The sequence below is a fragment of the Cheilinus undulatus genome, linkage group 4 (genome assembly GCF_018320785.1).
Source record: "Cheilinus undulatus linkage group 4, ASM1832078v1, whole genome shotgun sequence".
Lineage (NCBI taxonomy): Eukaryota > Metazoa > Chordata > Actinopteri > Labriformes > Labridae > Cheilinus > Cheilinus undulatus.
In genome coordinates this window covers 54678771-54702004 of record NC_054868.1, presented here as the reverse complement: position 1 = coordinate 54702004, position 23234 = coordinate 54678771, and the positions used below count along the sequence as shown (strand labels likewise).

Sequence of the window (23234 nt, the reverse complement as noted above, 5' to 3'; positions counted from 1 at the left end):
AAGGACTTTTGGTGAAATATAACTTTAAATGGCACTCCTCGCATATCAAATATCTTGGAGTCAACCTCCCCAAAGACCTGTCGCAGTTGTATAATATCAACTATCACCCCATTAACAAAGAAATATACAGGGACCTCAGTGGCTGGAGCTTGCTCCCTCTTGATTTCGGCAGCAGAATTAGATCAGTGAAAATGAACATTCTTCCCAGATTATTATACCTCAAAAACAGTTCAGAGAATGGAATAAACATATTTCACGATTCATTTGGGATAAGAAAAGACCAAGAATAAAATTTACCACCCTTCAGCTGCCGGGAGAGAGGGGGGGCATGGCTCTTCCATCTTTAAGGGATTATTACATGTCAGCACAATTAAGACCCCTTTTACACTGGTGTAATCCAACCTATACAGCCAAATGGAAGAATATGGAGGTGAGCCTGATTGATATACCTATTCAATCAGTGCTTGGATATGTAATGAGGGAAAAGGATTTGTCACAAACAACAAGTAAATGGGTAAATCATTCATTAAAAGTATGGGCAGAGGTAGTCAAAAATTTTCAACTCCAAAATGAGATTAAGCTACTTGAATGGCCAGCGTATGATCCAGACTTTACACCGGCATCACAAGATCTTAGATTTAGAGAATGGGTTTATAAAGGTATCTCTTCACTGTGTAAGATTGTTAAAAAGTGGGGAATTAACAGTTTTGATACCATATGTCGGTCATTTGGACTAGTTGGGGCTGACTTTTTTAGATATTTACAGCTCTGTGATTACTTCTGTAAAAAGGTGAAAGGCCCTGGTACAAGAGAACCACCAATACTTGTTCAGCTGTTTATTGATGCTTATAACTCCAGTAGCAACAAAGGCCTCATAGGTAAATTGTACAAATGATGATTGATTGTAAAAATGATAATACGGATTATGTTAAACAAAGATGGGAAAAAGAACTGGACATTACAATAACAGAGGAAATGTGGCTAAAAGCGTGGGAGACACGGTCATCTTCAACAAACTCCTGGACATGGAGGGACTTCTGTTGGAAGAACTTGATACGTTTTTTCCTCACTCCTAAACAGAGATCCAAGCAAACAGGCAACCAGCTTCCCTGCTGGAGGGATTGTGGAGAGACTGAGGTTGACCACGCCCATGTGTTTTGGACTTGTCCCCTCATTCAGTCTTTCTGGAAGGAGGTGGCAGCAATTATTTCAAAAATTTTGGGTTTTACTGTCAGTACAACATTTACATCCCTCTATCTTAGACATCTTCCTAATGGTCTCAATAGTAATGATACCTATCTTCTAAAAATCTTGCTTGTTGCAAGCAAAAAAGCCATTACAAAGTGCTGGTTACAGAAAAATTGTCCATCGGCTGGTCTCTTTGTTAGCATTGTAAAACAGCTGCATATTTTGGAACAGATGACTCATTCTACACAACTTTAAAAAGAGCTTGGAGAGAAACGATGGGAAAAATGGAACTTTTATTTGGCCAGCTAATGCTTTACTGGTGTTTTGATAACTGCCACATGTGCTTGTATGTTTGGACGGATATGTATATCAGTGTATGTGTTTACATATATAGATATGTGTATATCGTAACCACAAGGTTTTGCACTCCGCATTTGAATGAGGCAGTTTTGCTGCCCTCTAGTTTGGACCAACCCAAGACCTCATGATTATCTGTTTTTTTTTTTTTTACTGTTATGTTTTACCACACCTGCCTCTTGTTCTATTTAAAAAACTATAAATAAAAAGTAAAAAAAAAAAAAAAATCAGCAAAGCGTGGCAAAAATTGTAGAAAAGTGGCATTTAATAGCAAAAGGGGAAAAATGCAAATTGCAAAAAGCAGGCTAAAAGTGGCAAAACTGGTGAAAAAAGGGGGAAAATGGGATAAAAGTGTCAAAAAGGGCAAAGAGTTGGAAAAAGAAGTTGCAAAATATGGGTTTAAAGCAGTAAAAATGGATTGAAAGGGGCAAAAAAATTGCAAGTAAGGGCAAAGGTAAACATGGATTGAAGGTGGAATAAAGAAAAAAGGGGCAAAAAATTGCAAAAAACAGCAAAGAAAATATAATGACAATAAAGGTTGACAATTAAGTTTGACAGTTGGAGGCTCCTGTACAAGTGTGGGAAACAAACTGTGACTTGCAGTAGATGATTTAAGGTTTTCTGGGGGATTCATATTTTAAATTAACACATAAAAGAGCCACACGTTGATTATCACTGGACTAAACCAAAGGCATTCTGGTCTAAAGACTGAATAAATCAGTGTACTGGATAAAATCAGCAATCATTCCTCAGTTTATTCTTGTCTGTAAAAAAATAAACAAAACCAGCCTCATACAACAACAATTGCGTGTTAAAGAACATAAACATGAGACAAACACTCCCAGCCTGTTTTACTAGTCTGACAGCAGGAATTGTGCATGAGTGGTAAGACTGAGCTGTACCTGTGAAAGGTATTTATAACACCTACGTGTGTGCTGCCAGGAGGGGAAAGTCCAGGACAAACTCGGAACAACTAGGAACCAAAGCTCCTAGACCTGTTAACGACTAGGGCCACTTAAATATCAAATATCTCGGTGGGATTTCCCTCACAGGTCTGAGAGATTGTCCTCTGATTTATCACCAGAAACACTGAAGTAAAAGACTCAACCATTGTGCCATCTTTGCATAAATGTGCTTCCTTCTTTCATCTGGAATATCCACACCACGCTATGACCAGTCTCTCTAAAACTACTTTCTGTTGGCTGTCAGCGTGAGTCTGGTCCTCAGCGCTTAAGACTGCTGAGCTCAGAATCGGTAGGGTCTACTCAAAGTGGGTTTTAGATTGTTTGATTTAATTTAAAATATATTCACAATTTCTTTATGTTCTTCATGTTGAGTCTTAATAAAACCTTTAAAAATTAACATGTCTAAATCTGTTGTAAGAGAGAGGCAGAAAAATGTCAATGATTTCTCCAAACCTGGGAGAAAGGAACCAAAACTGATAAAATGAACAACACAAGATAAAAATACAGACAACAACCAGACGATCAGAGACTGAGGAGTGATTCTAACTGAGCGCTTGGTTTGCTTGTTTCTCTGATAATAAAACTAAATAATTCATACAGGCTGTAATAAAAGCACCGGCTTTAACACACAGGCTGGAAGTAAAACATATCACAAAGATAAAAAAACAAGGACGTCTCAGAAAACAGTTAATGCCCTGGTTCAACCTACAAAATAGCTGATAAAAATGCTGACAAACATTTCATGTGCTTATTTCTTTGGTTTAGTTGCTTTTCACACAGTTAATCTGCAGAGCTGCATCTGATAAAACACTTCAGTTTTGCAGCTGAGGCTGTGATCCACTGACAACAGAGTCGCTTTTCAAGTTTAGCCAGAAGTGATCCACAGACTCTAAATGCTGCTGTACGAATGCCAGACCACTAGTTGGCAGTGTGACTTCTAATGGAACATGCATACTCGCCTCCTCTTCCTCCTACTGAGCGGTGAGGTGTAAACATTAAATATGGCCGACACACCACCATCAGTGTGGACGATGAGGTGGGTCAGCAGCACAAACACAACTCAGAGGGCCGCCATTTTTGTAGTCCAACTACTCAGACATGGATACCGACGGGAGTGTGTGCAAAAAATCTCTGTTAATACCTTCAGTCCACATGGCAACAGAAATGGGGATTTTTTTTTTTTTTTTTTAAGTTTGCAGTCTGGAACATATTTCTGTTTCCAGGCACAGAAAACATCATCATGGTGTAAACAAACGGCCAAAACACAACTACAGGTTTCCTGTTTTTGGATGAGATCATCCTGTTAACATGCAGCGTCTCGAATCTCACACTTCTGTTAGTATACGTTGATACACTACACTTAAAAACAGTACAGAGCAGGTTAGTGCTGTCTCTAATCACACACTGACAGCGTTTTACTCAAACAGGAAGTGACAACAGTTTCAGGGCATGTGTAAAAGCTGATGATGTAACAACAAAGATGTTACCAAAACTCACCATGTAACAACTGGTAGATAATGTAACAAAATGTAAAGGCAACATTTGGTTACATCTTGGTATGTTGCTACATTTTGAGTTTTTCATTACATTTGTGTTACATGAGTTTTGTTACATTTTTCTTACACTATGAATTTTTGTTACATTTTTGTTACATGAGTTTTTGTTACATTACAAATTTTCGTTACATTTTTGTTACACTAGGAGTTTTTGTAACATTTTTGTTACATCAAGTTTTTGTTACATTTTGGTAAAATATGAGTTTTCGTTACATTATGACTTTTTGTTACCTTACAAATTTTTGTTACATTATGCGTCATCATTACATCATCAGCTCTAACAGCCTGTGTCCATAGTCGGCATATTTAGCGCTAATAGCGGTGGTAACCTCGTTGTCAGGGCATTCAGTGTTGCTACGTTACAATACTGAATCCTGCCTTCCTCGGTTGAATCTGTAACGTAGCTCTTGATGCTAACATAGAGACGGATCAAGCTGTGGTCGTCGGGCTACACTGGTGGCGTGCAGCAGATCTGGATTTGTCAACATAACAGCTGGGCTCGCCAAAGACTGCAGACCATCATTATCGATGAAGACGAGGAGCGCCAAGAGAAACCGTTAACATTCACTTTTACTGCTCCCTCGCTGCTCCACCCACGTCTCCAAAAATTGCCAACAAAGAACCGCGAACATAAGGGAAGACGTTCATATGCGTCTGAAACGAATACTGTGTCATTCATGAACAACAAGTCTACAACTACAAGTCAGCTCTTTAATGTGAATGACAGGCGCTGGCTCCTGATTGAGAGCCATTTTTCACTCTTCCATTTAATCCACATTTAAAAAGCCAAACTGCTGCTAAAAGAAGCTGTTTAAGAGCCTAAAGACCGGCTTTTATGACTGAGCTGAGTCAAACGATCTAGTTTCTAAAGAGATGGGTTTGAGTGAGACTGGACTGACATCAGTTGTGGAAACACAAGAAAGATCATGATTCACTGTGAAAACTGGACTGAACCAAACCAGACCGCTTGGTGGAAACAGACATTATCTGACTCCGCCCCTCCAGACTTTAAACAGAGCTTTTTAATCTGTGTCTTCCAGCGTTTCTGCCAGATTTGAAACCTTTTACCCAAATGTGTCACTACTTTCAGGACTCAAAGAAGCTTGTTTTTGTCCCGGTGTGGCCAGTTGGCACAAACGTAAACAGAACTTAACTTCAAGACACATCCGGAGACAGGATCGTCCCCATCCCCCAGACTCATAGAAACCATAAAGGCTTAAGTTTACAAAAATAATCAAAACTTTTAAAAACTTGCTGAATTTGAGTAAAAATCTCCTGAACTCCTCTAAAGAAACCCATGGGTGGTGTAACTGAGACTACGTCCATGTCTTATAGTCAATGGTTTCTATAGAATCACTCAGACTTCCTGTCCAGAGATTTTTGAGTGAGGCACGGCCTCCCTGAGTGTCCTCATTGTAGGTCCTGGATTACCTGAGCTTAACTCCGCCTTTACCAAACGTTTAACCCATACATGGTCTCTAAAACATCGTCTCATCTTTTCTGGTATATTGGCAGATTGTGAGGGGAGTCATAGGGTGATCTCTCCGTCTCCTCCTCCTCCTCCTCCTCCTCCTCCCTGCCCTCACCCTCCCATAACCAGTCCACGTTCTCCTTCTCTTCCTTCTCCTCCCTCTTGTCTTCTTCTCCCCCCTCCTCCACATCGATCAGAATAATCTCCGTTTTCACCGAGTCATCTCCTGAGTTGTCCTCCCTGCTGTCTCCTGGCTCCAGCTGCTGGTCGCTGTTTTCTAAACAATTTCCGTCTGCGTAAGGTCCGACTGATCCTAGAAGACCCTCGGCTTCAGATTCGTCTCCACTGGCCGGCAGCCCGCCATCCTCGGAGCTCATCGACGAGCTCTTCATCGGTGTGTTTTCAATCAGCACGACAGCGCTGTAGTCCTCTTCCTTCTGGGTGAAGAACTGCTTTTTCAAGTCTGCGGGAGGATTCTGAGAGAAGAGACAGAGAGCTTCAAACCAGCTGATGGGGAATATTCTAGTTAGAATCTGATGGTTTAAGATTCGCTTACCAGCGACGTTGGCAGACCTGGTTCTTCCTTCTTAAATGTCCAGGACTTTGTGAGACAGATGCACGCTGTTATTACGCTGACTACGATGAAAACCCCCAACAGCAGAAAGATGAGCAGGATCCCATGGAAATCTGCAATTAAAACACAAATAAATATGGACTAATGCCTGCAACATTTCCTGGAGATATCAGCATGTTTTCACAGAGCAGCTCTGCCATCTTTAAAGCCTGACGGCTGCGTGACGGCTGCGTGACGGCTGCGTGACGGCTGCGTGACGGCTGCGTGACGGCTGCGTGATAGCTGTGTGATGGCTGCGTGACACCTGTGTGATGGTTGAGGCTCATGTCAGCTCTGGCTCACGGCTTTCATACCAGACGTGTTAGTGGCGTGCTAGCTGTGCCTCCCTGCTGTCACAGCTCTGCTTTTCCTCTGTTTTACTTTAATAAACCTCCCTGCAGGCGGCTTGACTTCACTGTAGAACTGAGCAGGGAAAATTTCAGAATAAAAGGGTTCTACATACACATGAGGAGTGTCTCCACAAGAACTGGGCTTTTGTTTTGAAAAGCACAAAGTGGGATGTAGTTTTGCAGCATGCTCTATGGCCTTCCTGATGGCCTATGGCAGTGATACTTAACGTGTGGCTCTTGAGCCACATGTGGCTCTTTTGTGATGATTTTTGGCTCTTTTATGTCTTAATTTGAAAAATTATCCCCCAGCAAAAAAGAAAAACTTCGACCTCAGAAATTGTCCATTGCAGGTTGCATTAATCAGTTTGTTTCTCACACTTTTAGCCCTTTTTTTGCCACTTCTTTTGGCCACTATTATCCAGTTTTTGCCACTTTTATCCTGCTTTTTGCTATTTGCAGTTTTTCCCTTTAACAACAATTAAATGCCATTTTATTCCCATTGCACTTCCTTTGCCTTTTATTCCAATTTTTTTGCTACATTTTTACCACTTCTTTTTGCTACTTTTATCCTGCTTTTTGCTATTTACAATTTTTTCCCCTTAATTGTCATTAAGTGCCACTTTTTCCCATTTTTTACCTTCCTTTTGCTGCTTTTTCCATTTTTTTGCTACATTTTTGCCACTTTTTGACTATTTTTGCCATGTTTTGCCACCTCTAACTTATTTCTGTTGCCACTTTATCCATTTTTGCCACTTTTGCCCATCTTTGGCCATTTTTTTTGCCACCTTTAACTTATTTTCATTGCCATTTTAACCCATTTTTTGCCATTTTCACCACTTAAATTGCAGCTCTTGCAAAGATATTTTTCAACAGTTTGGCTCTTTGGTTGGGCAGGCTTGAGTGACACTGGCCTGTGGCCTGGAGGTCAACAGCATAAATGCTAAGCATGCAGAGGATGTGTTGTCATCAGCCTTTACAAACTAGAGCGATAACGTGGATCATATTTTTAAGGTTATATACAGTTGAAACCAGAAGTTTACATACACTATATAAAAAGGCACATAAACTTTTCTTTCTCACCGTCTAACATTAAATCAGATTAAACTTTTCCTTCTTTTGGTCAATTAGGATTACCAAAATTATTTCTATTTGCTAAATGCCAGAATAATGAGAGAGATCATTTTTTAGACAATTTTTTATTATATTCTTGAGAGTCAGAAGTTTACATACATGTCATTAGTATTTGGTAGCATTGTCTTTAAACTGTATGACTTGGGTCAAATGTTTTGGATATGCTTCCACAAGCTTCTCACAATAGTTTGCAGGAATTTTGGCCCATTCCTCCTGGCAGAACTGGTGTAACTAGCCAAGTTTGTAGGCCACCTTGCTCACACATGCCTTTTCAGCTCTGCCCATAAATTTTCAGTGGGATTGAGATCAGGGCTTTGTGATGGCCACTCCAAAACATTGACTTTGTTATCCTTAAGCCACTTTGTAACCAGTTTGGCAGTATGCCTAGGGTCATTGTCCATTTGGAAAACCCATTTGCGCCCAAGCTTTAACTTCTTGGCTGATGTCTTGAGATGTTGCTTCAGTATTTCCACATAATGTTCTTTCCTCATGATGCCATCTATTTTGTGAAGTGCACCAGTCCCTCCTGCAGCAAAACAACCCCACAACATGATGCTGCCACCCCCATGTTTCACAGTTGGGATGGTGTTCTCAGGCTTGCAAGCTTCCCCCTTTTTTCTCCAAATGTAACGATGGTCATTATGGCCAAAAAGTTCAATTTTAGTTTCATCAGACCACAGAACATGTCTCCAAAAATTAAGGTCTTTGTCCCTGTGTGCATTTGCAAACTGTAACCTGGCTTTTTTATGTTTCTTTTGGAGTAATGGCTTCTTCCTGGGAGAGTGGCCTTTCAGCCCATGTGGGTACAGGACTCGTTTGACTGTTGACAATGACACACTCTCACCAGCTCCAGCCAGCATCTTCACAAGGTCTTTTGCTTTTGTTCTTGGGTTGAGATGCACTTTTCGGACCAAAGCACGTTCATCTCTGGGACACAGAACCCGTCTCCTTCCTGAGCGGTATGATGGCTGGACATTCCCATGGTGTTTATACTTGCGTATAATTGTTTGAACAGATGAACGTGGCACCTTCAGGCATCTGGAAATTGCACCCAAGGATGAACCAGACTTGTGCAAGTCCACAGTTCTCTTCCTGATATCTTGGCTGATTTCTTTTGATTTTCCCATGATGTTACACAAAGAAGCAGTGTGTTTCAGGTGTGCCTTAAAATACATCCACAGGTGCGCCTCTAATTCACTCAAATGTTGTCAATAAACCTATCAGAGGCTTCCAAAGACATGACATCATCATCTGGGCTTTCCCAAATCATTTAAAGGCATAGTAATCTTAGTGTATGTAAACTTCTGACTTTGAAGAAAATAATAAAAAATTGTCTAAAAAATGATCTCTCTCATTATTCTGGCATTTAGAAAGTAGAAATAATTTTGGTAATCCTAATTGACCAAAAACAGGAAAAGTTTAATCTGATTTGATGTTAGATGGTGAGAAAAAAAAGTTTATGTGCCTTTTTATACAGTGTATGTAAACTTCTGGTTTCAACTGTATATATGTACATAAAGAACAGTTGTTTTTATCTTCACTAGGAATGTATAATATAATCTGTGTGAAAATAATATCAGCAAGAAATAGCTAAAAAGCAGCGTACTGCCACACAGCTTATCAATAAATCTATTTTTTCTGGATGTTTGCATTATGAGAGAAGGATGTAGTCCAGCTAAATATCCAAATCAATCAGTAACAATAGTTCAGTCTAAAGAAAGCAGTTATGTTGGAGCCAACACCATAAAACAATGGCACAGACAGGCTGATATAACGAGGCGAGGACAAACATCAGCGCCCTGTGATCTGAGATGAAGCCAAGCAGCTTTAAGAGAATAATCATGAATGGTTTCTGGTTAGGTCCACGTCTGATGACTGGAGAAATACTAAATAAAATAAAGATTCTTAGACACATTTTTATGTTATAAATAAAGCCTTAAACAGACCGTCCTGTTCAGACTTACCAGCTGGCGTATCAAGACAGATGGAGCCTGTCTCATTGAACACCAAGAAGTGAACTATCCCATTGTACAACCGCCCCTTCAGAGTAACGCACTGATCCTCATCCTCAGGAAGCAAGAAGCCGAGTAGGCAGGTTTTCTGACGCTCCAAGCATTCTCCTCGCTTTTCCTAAAAGTCACAGAACATTGAAAAAACATCAAAATCACCTCTTAGGGCTTATTTCCTTTAATACAACATCAACAGCAAATTCATCATCGCTGTGGCTCTCTCAGTACCCCTACATGGTAATAAGAATGAATGAGGACAAAAGCTTACAGGCTAGCAGTGCCTCTTTAACCGCTTTTCTCCCTCATGATGACATTATGAGGCTTTAAAGGACACACTGATGCTCTAGTGAGCTAAAAACCTTTTAGGGCCCTGGTTAGACTGGAATCATGACTGGGAGCCTAAACTGGCATGCATGTAAAGGGAAAGGATGGAATGTTTTATAGGCCTCAAAGGATGATATACTTCTAAAGTCTATCAAAGACTTAAAAGGATGAAATCCTCCTCCAAGGCAAGGATGGAATGTTTTATAGGCTTAAAAAGGATGACATCATAGTTCTGAAATATATCAAAGAATTCAAAGATATCATTTCCAAGGCAAGGATGGAATTTTTTATAGACCTTAAAGGATGATATATTTCTAAAGTCTACTGAAAACTTAAAAAGATGGCATCATTCTCCAAGGCAAGGATGGAATGTTTCATAGGCTTTAAAGGATGATATCATATTTCAACAATACATCAAAAGATTCAAAGAAATCTTCAAAGGCAAGGATGGAATGTTTGATAGGCCTTAAAGGATGATATATTTTTAAAGTCTATTGAAAACTTAAAAAGATGGCATCATTCTTCAAGGCAAGGATGGAGTGTTTTATGGGCTTTAAAGGATGACATCATATTTCAACAATACATCAAAGGATTCAAAGATGATTTTCAAAGAATGGAATGCTTTTATACTGTATGTTTTAAAGATTGCATCTTATCTTAAAATCTTTCAAAGGATTAAAGATAACAAGGATTGAATATTTTATGTTTCATCTTTCCAAAGCCTACCAAAGGATTAGGAGATCTTATCATCTTCAAAGACAAGGATGGAATGTTTTATAAGCATTTAAGGAAGGCATCATCTTTTTAAAGCCAATCAAAGGATCTAAAGGATGACATCATCTTGAAAGGCAGAGGATGGAATGTTGGTGGAACTCTGTTTTTGTTTTAAATCTATTTTTTTCCTTGTAGTGGGTCCATCCACTTTTCCAAAAGTTGCCGACAAAGACCAGTCAACATCAGGGAAAGACTGTGTTTAAATTATGAAACTGAAATTACGACCCAGCTTAAAGGGAGCGAGTCATAATGTGTCTTTCATGGACGAATCATTCTAAAATCTGGCTCCCACCTGAGATTCTGTATATATATATTTTTTTTTTGTAATTGTCTTAATTTTATTAAAAGCCAAACTGGTACCAAATGCAGAGCTGTTTTGGAGCTGAAAGAGCGGCTCTTACTGATATGAGACAAAGAATCCAGATCCCTGAAAAGACCCACAGTCCCCATCACTCTGATCGAGGCTATATGGACATAAATAAAGCCATGCTCTTTGTTAATCATGCATGTACTAGCAATGCATGTCAGTCCTTGTTTCTACACAACCAATCCAGTCAGATGAGGACATACCAGACCAGATCAGCTGTCAGATATCATCACTTTGATCCATGTATTCAGGATTACCATGCTGGATCTGTATTCCCCTAACTGACATAAATCTGTGTTAATGCGTTGTCTAAATGGGGTGTTTGTTGTACTTACACCATTCACAGTGGTGACCCAAAATTCAAAATAGGGCTTCTTGACCAGCTTCAGCTCTGGGTAGAAGTGGAAAGGATTTGTAAAAGTCACAGTGGCTTCTAGGTCGTCCACTTTCAGGTCCACAGGAGGGAACGCCAACTGACCTGAGAGGACAGAGGAACAGGTAACTTCACAGGAATCTTAGGGAGATAAGGCCACTTTATTGATTACAGATTTGGTTTATAGGAGTGAGTCAGACTCTTTTTACAGCTGCATCTAAAAAATTACAACATCATGTAAAAGTTAAGTTTTCAAAAGTGAAACTTTCAGAGATTCTAGATTCATCTCATACAAAGGCTTTGTTTTAATTGTCATGATTACAGCTCACAAAAATAAACACCTATAGAGAGATCTCAAAACTGCTGCTGAAAGAAGGCCCCCTTCAAATCTGAGAGACCTGGAGCAAAAGAAGAGTGGTCCAAAATTCCAGTAGAGAGGTGTAAGAAGCTTGTTGATGGTTAGAGGAAGCCATGTTGCCATGCAACCAAATATTAAGTTGAGGGTGCCAACAATTTTGTCCGGTCCAATTTTATGAGTTTTGAGTAAGAGTCTGTTAATTTTGGCTTTTTTTCTTCTGTTTTTTTTGTGTTGTTCAAATGCACATAAAGGAAATGAACATGTCTATACCAAAAACATTTGTAATTGAAACAATTTCTGGGAGAAATTGTGTATTTTCTGGAAAAATTACAGAGGTGCCAATACTTTGGTCCATGACTATATATACAGTGCTTAACAAATGTATTAGACCACCCTAACCCTGACCAAAGTCAGGTTTATGCCACAGCTGCCCTAAATTAACAGCATTGGTAATTACCGAAATCATTTTTGATGTTTCTGCAATGGTTAATCCACCAATATGTAGAACCTCTTTAACCCAAATGATATTTTTAATGCTAAAACAGAATTATTATTGTTATCCATGAATTTTTAAATTTACTGATTTACAAAAAAAACCTGAAAAAAAAGGTAAAGCACATTAATATTTCTTGATTAATATGTCAAATTATAGTTATTTACTGTCATTCCTGAACAGAAAAATGAGTTTTAGTGGTTGAATGTTATGGTTGATTTATTTCTGACATCTCAGAGAAGCCCAGTGAGCCGGCTCAAATTTGGGTGAATTCAGTTTGAAATTCCTCATTCCTGTTCAAAATGGTAAAAAATGGAGAGCTTAGTAAAAATGAAAGAGTCCGCATTAAAGCACTTCATGATGCTGGATGGTCTCTGAGACAGATATGACAGCTGGTCTAATACATTTGTTAAGCACTGTAAATATAGTAAAAGCACAAGCAGGTAAATAAATATTTCATCAGAAAAAACAGGATAAATTGTGCACAGATTGATAAACAGTCAGGAGACTGAGTCACTTTTACCAATAAATCAGTCGTCCTCCTCTAACTGGAAGCAGATCTGATGTATTTTAGTGAAATTATATTTCCTTACATTTGATATTAGCCGTCCGGAGATCGTTAAAGGTGAAGGTGCCAGACGCTACTGGTCGGGACTGGTTTTCTCCCAGTATGGCTGTCACATTCACTGAATGGACTCCCATGTAATGCTCTTCAGACTTCCAGACGAAGGGAGTCAGGTCATAGTGGTGATCGCTGGTTTCGTTCGTATAATCCCTGGATTATGAAGCAAAACAACAAATTCTGACCCCATGCTTTCTTTGGAAATTATCTGTTGATTCTTTGAAATTAGAGGATAGCATAAATAGGTTTCTGCTGTGGGATATGAGTGAAGGATGAAGATGAGACCCAGTGACCTTGACCTCATGTTCTCCTTCATGACCTGAGAATCAACAGTTCAACATTCAGCAGAAATAAAGTCAGGAACAACACTACCCATCATTTCCTGCCACTCTTGATGTCATTTCCTGTTATTTTTCTGGTGGCAGAGTTAACTTCCTGTGGGTTTACCAGAGGAAAAGTACGACTGTCTTTCTTTATTTTAGAGTACAGTAGCTGAGTCGTACCAAGCATCCCCGCTGATGTGCAGCCTGAACCGGGTGTTGGGGTCCTGTCTGAGGTATCTCCATCGCGCCGTCACGTTCAAGTTTTCACAGCTCACAGTCAAGCCTGTCGGAGGAGGAACTGCAAAGAAAAGAACACAGAGATTTAACAAACCTGTGGTTCAGTAAACCACACACACTTTTCACACTTTCCAGTTATAAATAAAACAACTGGTACACAATGTTTTATTTCAAATGAAATAAAGGTCAGCGACCAATCAAAAATCAGCTAAATCCTGTTACTAGTGGGATTTATTTTTGGGAGTGCTGGGTTTTTAACTAAAGAAATATGAAGGAAGATAATGTTGGAAACTGGAGAGAGTGGGGAATGACATGCTGGAAAGGAACCTTATAAGAAGACCTTGAATGCTGTGAAAGCAGAATTATTAAAGTGAAATGAATCATCTTGAGTTTCAATGACTGTAACATATGCTAAACTGATTAGAATGTATAGGTAATTTTCAATGTGTTAGCATCAAGCTAACACATAAATTTTCACGTCACAGCAAGGAACTCCAGATGAGGTCAAAAGGTCATTTCAACAGAGAAGCTCTATCACAACGCCAACATTTTTATGCTTTTTATGAAAAAGAAACGTTAATGATCTGATTTATCGTCCCAAAAGTTATGACACATTTAGACAAATGTGATGGATGTGATGTTAGACATTCCAACCTTTCCTTTGGAGATGATGTCATCCTTTGAAGTTAATTAAACATTTCATCCTTGCTCATGAAGATGACATCATCTTTTAAAGTTTGTAAAACATTCTATCCTTGCCTATGAAGATGATGTTGTCCTTTAAAGTTTAAAAATTATCCAATCCTAGCCTATGAAGATGATTTCATCCTTTAAAGTTAATGAAACATTCCATCCTCTGCCTCTGAAGATGATGTTACCCTTTCAGGTTTATAAAACATTCAATCCTCTGCCTTTGAAGATGATGTCATCCTTCACACTTAATAAAACATTCCATCCTCTGCCAATGAAGATGATGTCATTTTTAAAAAAATAAATCATTTTATCGCTGCTTTTCCTGCAGGCCAGCAGACGCTGCCAGTTGTCATTCCAGTCTTACCTCTACGCCACAAGGTTTCTCCCCTTTACAGTACATGAGTTTTTCCATTAAAAGTATGTTTATGACAAAATGAGGGAGAAAAGCTGTTAAAGAGTCTCAGCTAGCCTCTTAGCTCAGTCCTAGACTCCTCTAGACCCTGGTCTCAGTCCTAGACTCCTCTAGACCCTGGTCTCAGTTCTAGACTCTTCTAGACTCTGGTCTCAGTTCTAGACTCTTCTAGACTCTGGTCTCAGTCCTAGACTCCTCTAGACCCTGGTCTCAGTTCTAGACTCTTCTAGACTCTGGTCTCAGTCCTAGACTCCTCTAGACTCTGGTCTCCCCTTCATTGGTCATTGGTCTAGACCTATGGTAGGAGGTCTGCAGGACTAAGTCATTAGTGATCTGGATCCCCTCCTCTGCAGGTAAACCAGTCCACCTGTGCTAAATAAAATCCTGTTTTTGTAGAGTGTGTGGATCTTAGCTGATGGACGTAGAAATGTGATGATAACTGCAGTGTGCAGCGCCACCTAGAGCTTTATTCAGAACCGCTGTTCTTCACTTCCTGCTCCACATCTGATGTTTGTAAGTCAGGATCATGTGATTGAAAACAACCTCTAACTGTCAGTGACATCACTAGTCTGAGTTTAGTGATGATTAGAACTGAAGACCTCAGCCTAGATCAGATCATTTCTAGATTTAAAGACTAAAATCTGAAACCAAACTCCTGCAGTCTCTCTAAATGACTCAACAATGCTGGCTCTGTTTTGGACCAGAACATTTAGACAGGGTCACTCACAGCAGCTTTGGTTCAAATACTGTCAAGGATCTGGATCACTTTAGCGTATTTTTCAAGCATTAAACATTTGGACACTTTTGGCACCCGTTCTAACAAACATTTCAACGCTGGCAGAGCAAACATGACGCACATTTATCAGCTACCATTCTCCCAAAGGGAGTGGTGAACATACTTTGACCTGGACGATCCCGTCTTCAGTGCTTCAGCCTTTGTTCAGAGAAATATCAGCTGATATTTGTGACAGCAATAAGGAAGTAGTGCATGTAGTACTGCTGTGGTGGCTCTGCAGCATTCCAGCTCTCCTCTCTTTGGTTTCCCTCCCGTATCACCAGGTTTTAATCTTCAGATATCAGCACGAGTCAAATCCTCTTTAAAATGGGGATTAAAGTTTGACAGCACGTCCAGGAAACCCCAAATACTACTTACTGTAAGTTAAAAAAAACACCACACATGACCTGACTGTAGTCCAGCATGAGGACTGGTATTCAGCAGAAACTCATCGAACAGACAGGAAGCTTGAACAGGACCACAGTCAAACTCCTGTCTTCATCATCATCATCATCGGCTGGATTTAGAAACTGCAAAACTCCAGTTTACCTCAGCACAATGCACTGTGTTGTTTTGAGTTGGGCTAGTGACAGCAGGGCCGTGGCTAGGGATTTAGGGCCCCTAGAAAGAATACTACACAGGGCTCCCCTTAGCCAGTTAGCCAAGCAACAAATGTTGCGTCATTTTCACAAATATATGCATTTGGATGTTTTTTTTAAAACCATGATATCCCAATGTATGAGAAACGTTTTTACTATGGCTAAATTAAATGTACTTGCGTTATTTTGTAGTGCTGGACCACACTGTTCAGACATTTTTAAGAGAGGCCCGCCCCCCCCCAGAATTGTATTTTTCTCTATTTGATACAAACTTCAGTCTGTTGACTGATTCATTTAGTCACTTCTGATACAATAATGACACTAATTATTAAGAAAAATTAAATAAAAACACACTTTTCATTGCAGGCATATGGGAGCCCATTTCTGCCACTTAAAAAAGAAAAATGTGGAAGTAAGGAAATTTAAAAAAAAGAAATCCAAAGTCATAATTATAAGATTACAATTTAAAATTATGAGATAAAAAAAATTATTAAAAGATACATAGTCGAAATTGTGACATACATTCATTTCGTCAATTATAACTTTTTATGTCATAATTTTGACTTTTTAATCCGTAATCTTGACTTTATTAATTATTACCTTTTTCCTATAATTATGACTTTTTATCTCATCATCATGACTTATTTTTTTCTTATAATTATGAACTTTTATTTCATAATTATGACTTAGAAGTTTTTTTCAAGAATTGCTGTACTTTCACATTTTTTTCTTTTTATTTGACCCAATTGGGCTTCCATACAGGCATCTATAGGACCCCTTCCTACTGTGGGCCCAGGGAATCTGTACCCCCCCCCCCCCGCTACGCCCCTGGCTAGTGATGCAGACAGAAGTAGCCCCTAGATACCGAGCTACAGTCCTTTTCAACTGTAGCTACAGCTGTGCAGATTTAGTCTTTATGCACAGATATACCAGGGTAAGATGTGGCCAAAATTATTATTTACAGAACTTCATTTAATTTTTTCATTCTGTTTATTTTTATTCAAGTGAAAAAACATGTCTACTACCTCAGGATACGTTCAAATGCAGCTCTGTTGTTAGGTTTTATGCACTTTTCATGTGCATTTGTTGTGTTGCCAAATTTAAAAGGGAGACTATGAATAAAAAGTGCATATTGTTCATCAGATTGGTCTGAAATTTGACATTACCAGCTACTGAGCGCCACACATGTCTGGCCCAGCTACATTTCTTGATTTTAAAATTTGGCCCAGGTGAGTTTGTAATCTAATAGCCCAGCCTCAGACAGTTCCTAAAGCGTCTGAAGGAAAGAAAAAACACTTTTCTTTGAGTGCAAAAATGTAAACTTCAACCCCAGGAGCTCACCTGGCCTCAGTTTGTGTTTTAAACTCTATTATCATCATGACGCTAGTATCAGCAGATATTATCAGTACAAACTGGAACTTCAGCTCAAAGTTACAGCTGAACAGATCAGCAGTAACTCATTTATCAGCCTGGAATATTGGCAACATAAACAACTGCACAGTTGTGGTGGTTTCTGAGGGCCCCATGGGCCAACTGTGAGCCCTGAACCTTTAAAATGAAGCCCTGAACAGAAGACCACAGCCAGACCGTCACCCCTCTGTCTCTGACTGAACTTACTGTTCTTCAGGATGAAGCAGAGGTGTATGCTGTATTTCTGTCAGCTGTTTTAAAACCACTTAATGCTCACATTTGCTGGTGAGCGTGTGTCTCTGCAGGAGTTTCATTCAATCCTTTCTCAGACTGTTTCCAGTCTTACAGAAGGCAGTGAGGATGGTTTATGCCTGGGGAGCTGAAGCATTGTTTCAGACTGAGGTACATCAGGACCCAGGCTCAGATTAACTTTCTCTGATTTTATTCTCCCTCCATGAAGCGTACACGCCCACCTGTCAGACAACACGGCACGTCCTCACGAGCTTTTTAAACAGGAGAGTTTCACGTCCAGAGTTCAACTTTTTTCATTCAAAAGTCAAATCTTCAGAATTTTGACCCAAACTACGGTCCATCCCTGACGGCAGAGCTGGAGTCTAACCAGAGCTGCAGGTTTGATCGTGTGATCAGGTGTTACTCAGCGGTCATTGGAGGAATGAAGCTCATCTGATCTGCAGCAGCCTTATCTGCCTTACTTTTATTTCCTAAAGGAGGCTGTAAACACAGAGATCTTTGCTTTCTGACCCTCAGGTGTGGAAGGGCAGAGGTTTCTAGAGACTTCTTCACTGAGAGCTGGCGAGCTGAGGAGCAGTCACTGTCTGAAAATGATCAGTGAAAGGAAATGAGACCAAGAACCCTCAATGAGGAGCGGGAACTGAAAGAATTCCTCTATTTTAAGACCTTTAATAGTTCCTAATGTCTACACAGGAATTACACCACACTGGTGTTCCCAGCAGAGGCAGAGACGGCGGCCATGATGGAATTCTGAAAAATTATGAGTCAGCTCTGAGATTTAGAGAGGAACAAGTCAGGATGAAGCAGCGGGACCCAGAGAGGAGATACAGAGTCTGTGACTACTTCTTAAACCCCGAAAAGGTTTAACTAAACAAATAAACGCCTAAAAAGCTCTGTTTTTGCATGGACATTGAAATTTTTGGTCCTGCAGAAGATCCACTACCCCACAGTGGTCGCTCTGATTTTGAGTTTGTTTGTTAACTGACACGAAAAACTCACCACTACAGAATCATTTCCCCAAATTCCATGAAATGAGAGAAAACTCCTGAAATTTCCATAAAAATTCTTTAACATTTCAAAGCACCTCAAATTAAACCCCCCAAAAACGACAATTCATTTACCCAAATTTCAATGAAAATACCCCAAAAATTCCAAACCAAATTCCCCCCAGATTTTCCACAGAACCCCCAAAAAATAAGGAAACATATCCCCCAAACCTCCGTGAATATACTGGAAAAATCCCAAAGAAATTCCCTAAAGTTTCAGAGAAATGACCTTAAATTCCTGTGAAAATGTGTAAATCAACATTTAAGCTTATCTCATGAACAGGATCAATCCTGGTTTCCTCTGGAACAGAAACATCTGATGTGTTCCAGCTCGGTTTGATTATTCTTTAAATTCACGGACAGAAACGGAATAGATTCAAAGTTTCCCAGTAATCCTGAACTACTAAATAAATCTAAACCTTTGTATTTGATTTTAATCTTTCTTACATTATGGAGAATAGTTAATATATCCTGTAGAAGCTCATATATTTACTGAGGCCGTAACAGGGCCCCACTAGCCCGGTTTAAAGTCTAATAGTGAAGACTAGCCACTCACCGATGCCAGCAGAAACTCCGCCGATCAGGACGAGGAGGGCCGTGAACGCACCGTCCAGAGGCATGACTGAGGCCTCAGGGTCCACAGATCCTCAGAAATCCTCCTTCCCTGTGAGCACGGAGGAGCCACACGACAAAGAGCTGAACCCAGAGGAACTCATCAGAACCCCTGTCAGACCGAGAATCCTCCACACAGACTCAGAGCGAGGGGAAGTTCACAAGTTCCTCATTCAGGTCCCAGGAAAACCCTGATTCACATCCTTCTTTCATGACCCTGGGTGATTTGGGAAATGCTTGAGTGAGTCAACACCTGAGTTAAACACCTTCGTGACGTCAGCGGATACGCTGACGATAGCGCCCATTTTAGTTTTCAAAATAAAGGATGAGACAAAGCCGAACATGAAACAACATACAGAAATGTGGAGGTGTATCATGAAAACATAGACGAGAATTCAGGGAATGGGATTCTGAAGGAATTCTGAGGTCAAATTCAGAATTCTTAGATCAAAGACCGAATTCTGAGATCAAAGAAAGAATTCCGAGATTAAAGTCAGGATTCTGAAATCAAAGAAAGAATTCTAGGATTAAAGTCAGTATTCTTAGATCAAAGAAAGAATTCTAGGATTAAAGTCAGTATTCTTAGATCAAAGAAAGAATTCTAGGATTAAAGTCAGTATTCTTAGATCAAAGAAAGAATTCTAGGATTAAAGTCAGTATTCTTAGATCAAAGAAAGAATTCTAGGATTAAAGTCAGTATTCTTAGATCAAAGAAAGAATTCTAGGATTAAAGTCAGGTTTCTTAGATCAAAGAAAGAATTCTAGGATTAAAGTCAGGATTCTGAGATCAAAGAAAGAATTCTAGGATTAAAGTCAGGATTCTGAGATCAAAGAAAGAATTCTAGGATTAAAGTCAGTATTCTTAGATCAAAGAAAGAATTCTAGGATTAAAGTCAGTATTCTTAGATCAAAGAAAGAATTCTAGGATTAAAGTCAGGTTTCTTAGATCAAAGAAAGAATTCTAGGATTAAAGTCAGGATTCTTAGATCAAAGAAAGAATTCCAGGATTAAAGTCAGGATTCTGAGATCAAAGAAAGAATTCTAGGATTAAAGTCAGGATTCTTAGATCAAAGAAAGAATTCTAGGATTAAAGTCAGGTTTCTTAGATCAAAGAAAGAATTCTAGGATTAAAGTCAGGATTCTTAGATCAAAGAAAGAATTCTAGGATTAAAGTCAGTATTCTCAGATCAAAGAAAGAATTCTAGGATTAAAGTCAGGATTCTTAGATCAAAGAAAGAATTCTAGGATTAAAGTCAGGATTCTTAGATCAAAGAAAGAATTCTAGGATTAAAGTCAGGATTCTTAGATCAAAGAAAGAATTCTAGGATTAAAGTCAAGATTCTTAGATCAAAGAAAGAATTCTAGGATTAAAGTCAAGATTCTTAGATCAAAGAAAGAATTCTGAGATTAAGGATAGAATTTGAAATTTAATGACAGATTTCTGAGATTATAAAAATGAGCCAGCTGTTTCAGAAAAAAGCCAGAATTCCTCTATCATCTCAGTATCAAACAGGTTTTCATGTCTGATTTTTACCAGAATCATCTAAATGTTCAAAGTTCTGATATTGTGGAGACTGTTTGGTTTCTACAGAAGAAATTTAAAAACATTTATTCTGTTTATTTCCATCTAGCTAAAACTTCTAAACTAACATTTTTGGTTCATATTTCTCAGTCTTTATTGGTATTAAAATAATCCTATGTGTAAATATAAAAGGATAACACTAAATATAATGACAGATACCTTTATAATTGCCTTAAGAGTGTTGAGTCTTTTATTTTGAAACAATGTATAAAATCCCTGAATATCCGGTCGTCAGGTGTTTTGAGTTCCTCACAGGTGAGTCATGTAAAAAGCATGTGTTTAGCGCTACCTTCAGGTCAAACCCTGAAGTACACTTCATTTGGTTTGACAGGTGACCTTAAACTGTTATATCTTTTTTTATTACCATTTAACTTCCATGTTTTATGTTTTTATTTCAGGAGTCAGCGCTCACAGCAGGAAGCGGTTCACTATTCAGTCATTCTGTGTGGAGTTTTACTCGTTCTCCTTTTTATAATCTAAACAACTTTTAGAAAGAGGCCTGGCAGAGATTCTCAGTACCAACAGCCTCAGATACAGTCAGCAGAAATGATTCATTCATGCTGATCTTTAACCCGGTCCACCACTTCTCCAGTCCATCATTAAAACTTCTTTATGCCACTTTTATCCAGGTTCTGCCTCCTTCCTTTAAAAGCACTCTGCCCTTTGTTGCCACTTTTTGCCCATATTTGTAGTTTCTAGCCTCCTTCTAAACATATTTTTGCAATTTATTTCTCCATTAAAGTCTGTTTCTGCCATTTTTGCCCATTTTTTTGCCCTTTTTCCACCAAATTTGCCACTTTTTCAGCCTTTTTTGCACATTTTTGCCACTGTTAAACAACTCTGTGGGCCATTTCTGCACAGTTTTTGCCAATTTTTGCTCACTTATGCCACTTTCTTTACTGCCTTTGTCTTTGGTTGACAATTTCTGCAAAAACTTTTTACCACTTTTTATCACCTTTTGCCCATTTTTGCCAGTTTTTTCTTTTTTTTTTTTTGTTTTGTTTTCTTTCTTTTTTATCTTGATGCCTTTGTCTTTGGTTGCCAACTTCTGCAACAAACTGTAGCCACATTTTTAATGTTTTTGCTAATTTTCGCAACTTTTCTGCCATTTTTGATATCTTTTTTGTCACCTTTTAACCACTTTTCACCCCTTTTTGCCTCTTTTGACACATTTCTGCAGCTTCTTTTTGCCACCTTTGCCCATTATTGCCAACGTGCTCCTTTATGCCACTTTTCTCTTTTCTTTTCTTTCTTTTTATCTTAATGCCTTTGCTTTTTGTAGCCCAGTCCTGCAACATATTTTTTGCCACTTTTTTGCTGTTTTTACTCATTTTTGGTACTTTTTTTTTTTATATCATCACAGATTAACTTTACTATGGGCCACCCACCCCCCACCAACCCAGTTTGGCTGGGCCCCTGAGAGCCCCCACCCCCCCATGGCCAGCCTTGTCTGCAGTCGCCTATAAAGCGATAGAGGGAAGCTTCAAACCAGTCCTTCATTAAACACTGAAAATTGGAAGAAAAACACAGATTTTCAGACCTGGACAGAGAAGGCAGGAAGCTCACACCCTTAGTGTGATTTTCCTCACACTAAAGGGCTACTTCCTGTTTCTGTTAGCCATCACTGCTGGACTCCAAATTTTCCTCTTTCTTCCATACGACCAAGTTTACTTCATATTTCATGCTTTAATGAGTGTGTTAGCCCTTTAACTTCCACACAGACAGGACACTGACTGATGCAGGAGGAGGGGTTAGTATGTCTTCATGGGACCCTGGTAGTCCGGGGCCCCTGGTGGTTCCTTACCTTTGCCTGATGGTGACGTCCACCTCTGTCTGTAGGACACTGTCATGACCATGTCTACACGCCTAAATGCACTGGCTGCTGCCGTGTGATAGGTTGGTTGGATTAGGTTTAATGAGCAGCAGGTGTACCTAATAAAGTGATCAGTGAGGGTATTTACCAAATCCAGGGTCATTGTTAGAAATCTTAGTGCTCTCTGTGAAGGTAAATCAGAGTTCTTAGTGGTTTTATGAAATACTCAGAGATATGTGTCTCTTTTTAATCGATCACACCAGTGATCAAAGCAGAAAAAATCTCCTGTATGAGCAAAAAAAAGCATAGAAACAGTGAAACGATGGTCTTAAACTGTCCCCTGGTTGGTGTTTTTAGTGTCATTAGAGGAACAGGGCTGTTTTCTGTGACATGCCTTTTGTCCAGTTGTTTTCACTGGTGGCCTTAAGCTGCTGTGACAAAGCGTGTTTATCGCACCATGCGAACGGCGTCCAGCTCCAGCAGAGTGAAAAGCAAAGCCTCTTATAGGATTACAGCTGCAGTCTTTTAC

General features: G+C 39.3%; 1 protein-coding gene across 2 annotated transcripts; it reads right to left on the bottom strand.

Moving 5' to 3' along the window:
- Nucleotides 1-1916: 1916 nt before the first annotated feature.
- On the bottom strand, nucleotides 1917-22716 carry ifngr1 (interferon gamma receptor 1). Of its 2 annotated transcripts, XM_041786324.1 has the most exons (8): nucleotides 22697-22716; nucleotides 19255-19527; nucleotides 13455-13572; nucleotides 12923-13104; nucleotides 11441-11583; nucleotides 9596-9761; nucleotides 6094-6224; nucleotides 1917-6013 (listed from the first exon to the last, which is right to left on the bottom strand). In XM_041786324.1, the coding sequence occupies exons 2-8, from the start codon at nucleotides 19316-19318 to the stop codon at nucleotides 5558-5560; spliced, it is 1260 nt and encodes a 419-aa protein (XP_041642258.1). In that variant the 5' UTR covers nucleotides 19319-19527; nucleotides 22697-22716; the 3' UTR covers nucleotides 1917-5557. The 2 variants fall into 2 exon arrangements, with proteins under 2 accessions (XP_041642258.1, XP_041642259.1); XM_041786325.1 differs by lacking the exon at nucleotides 22697-22716 and having other exon boundaries at nucleotides 19255-19550.
- Between the last annotated feature and the right edge of the window lie 518 nt (nucleotides 22717-23234).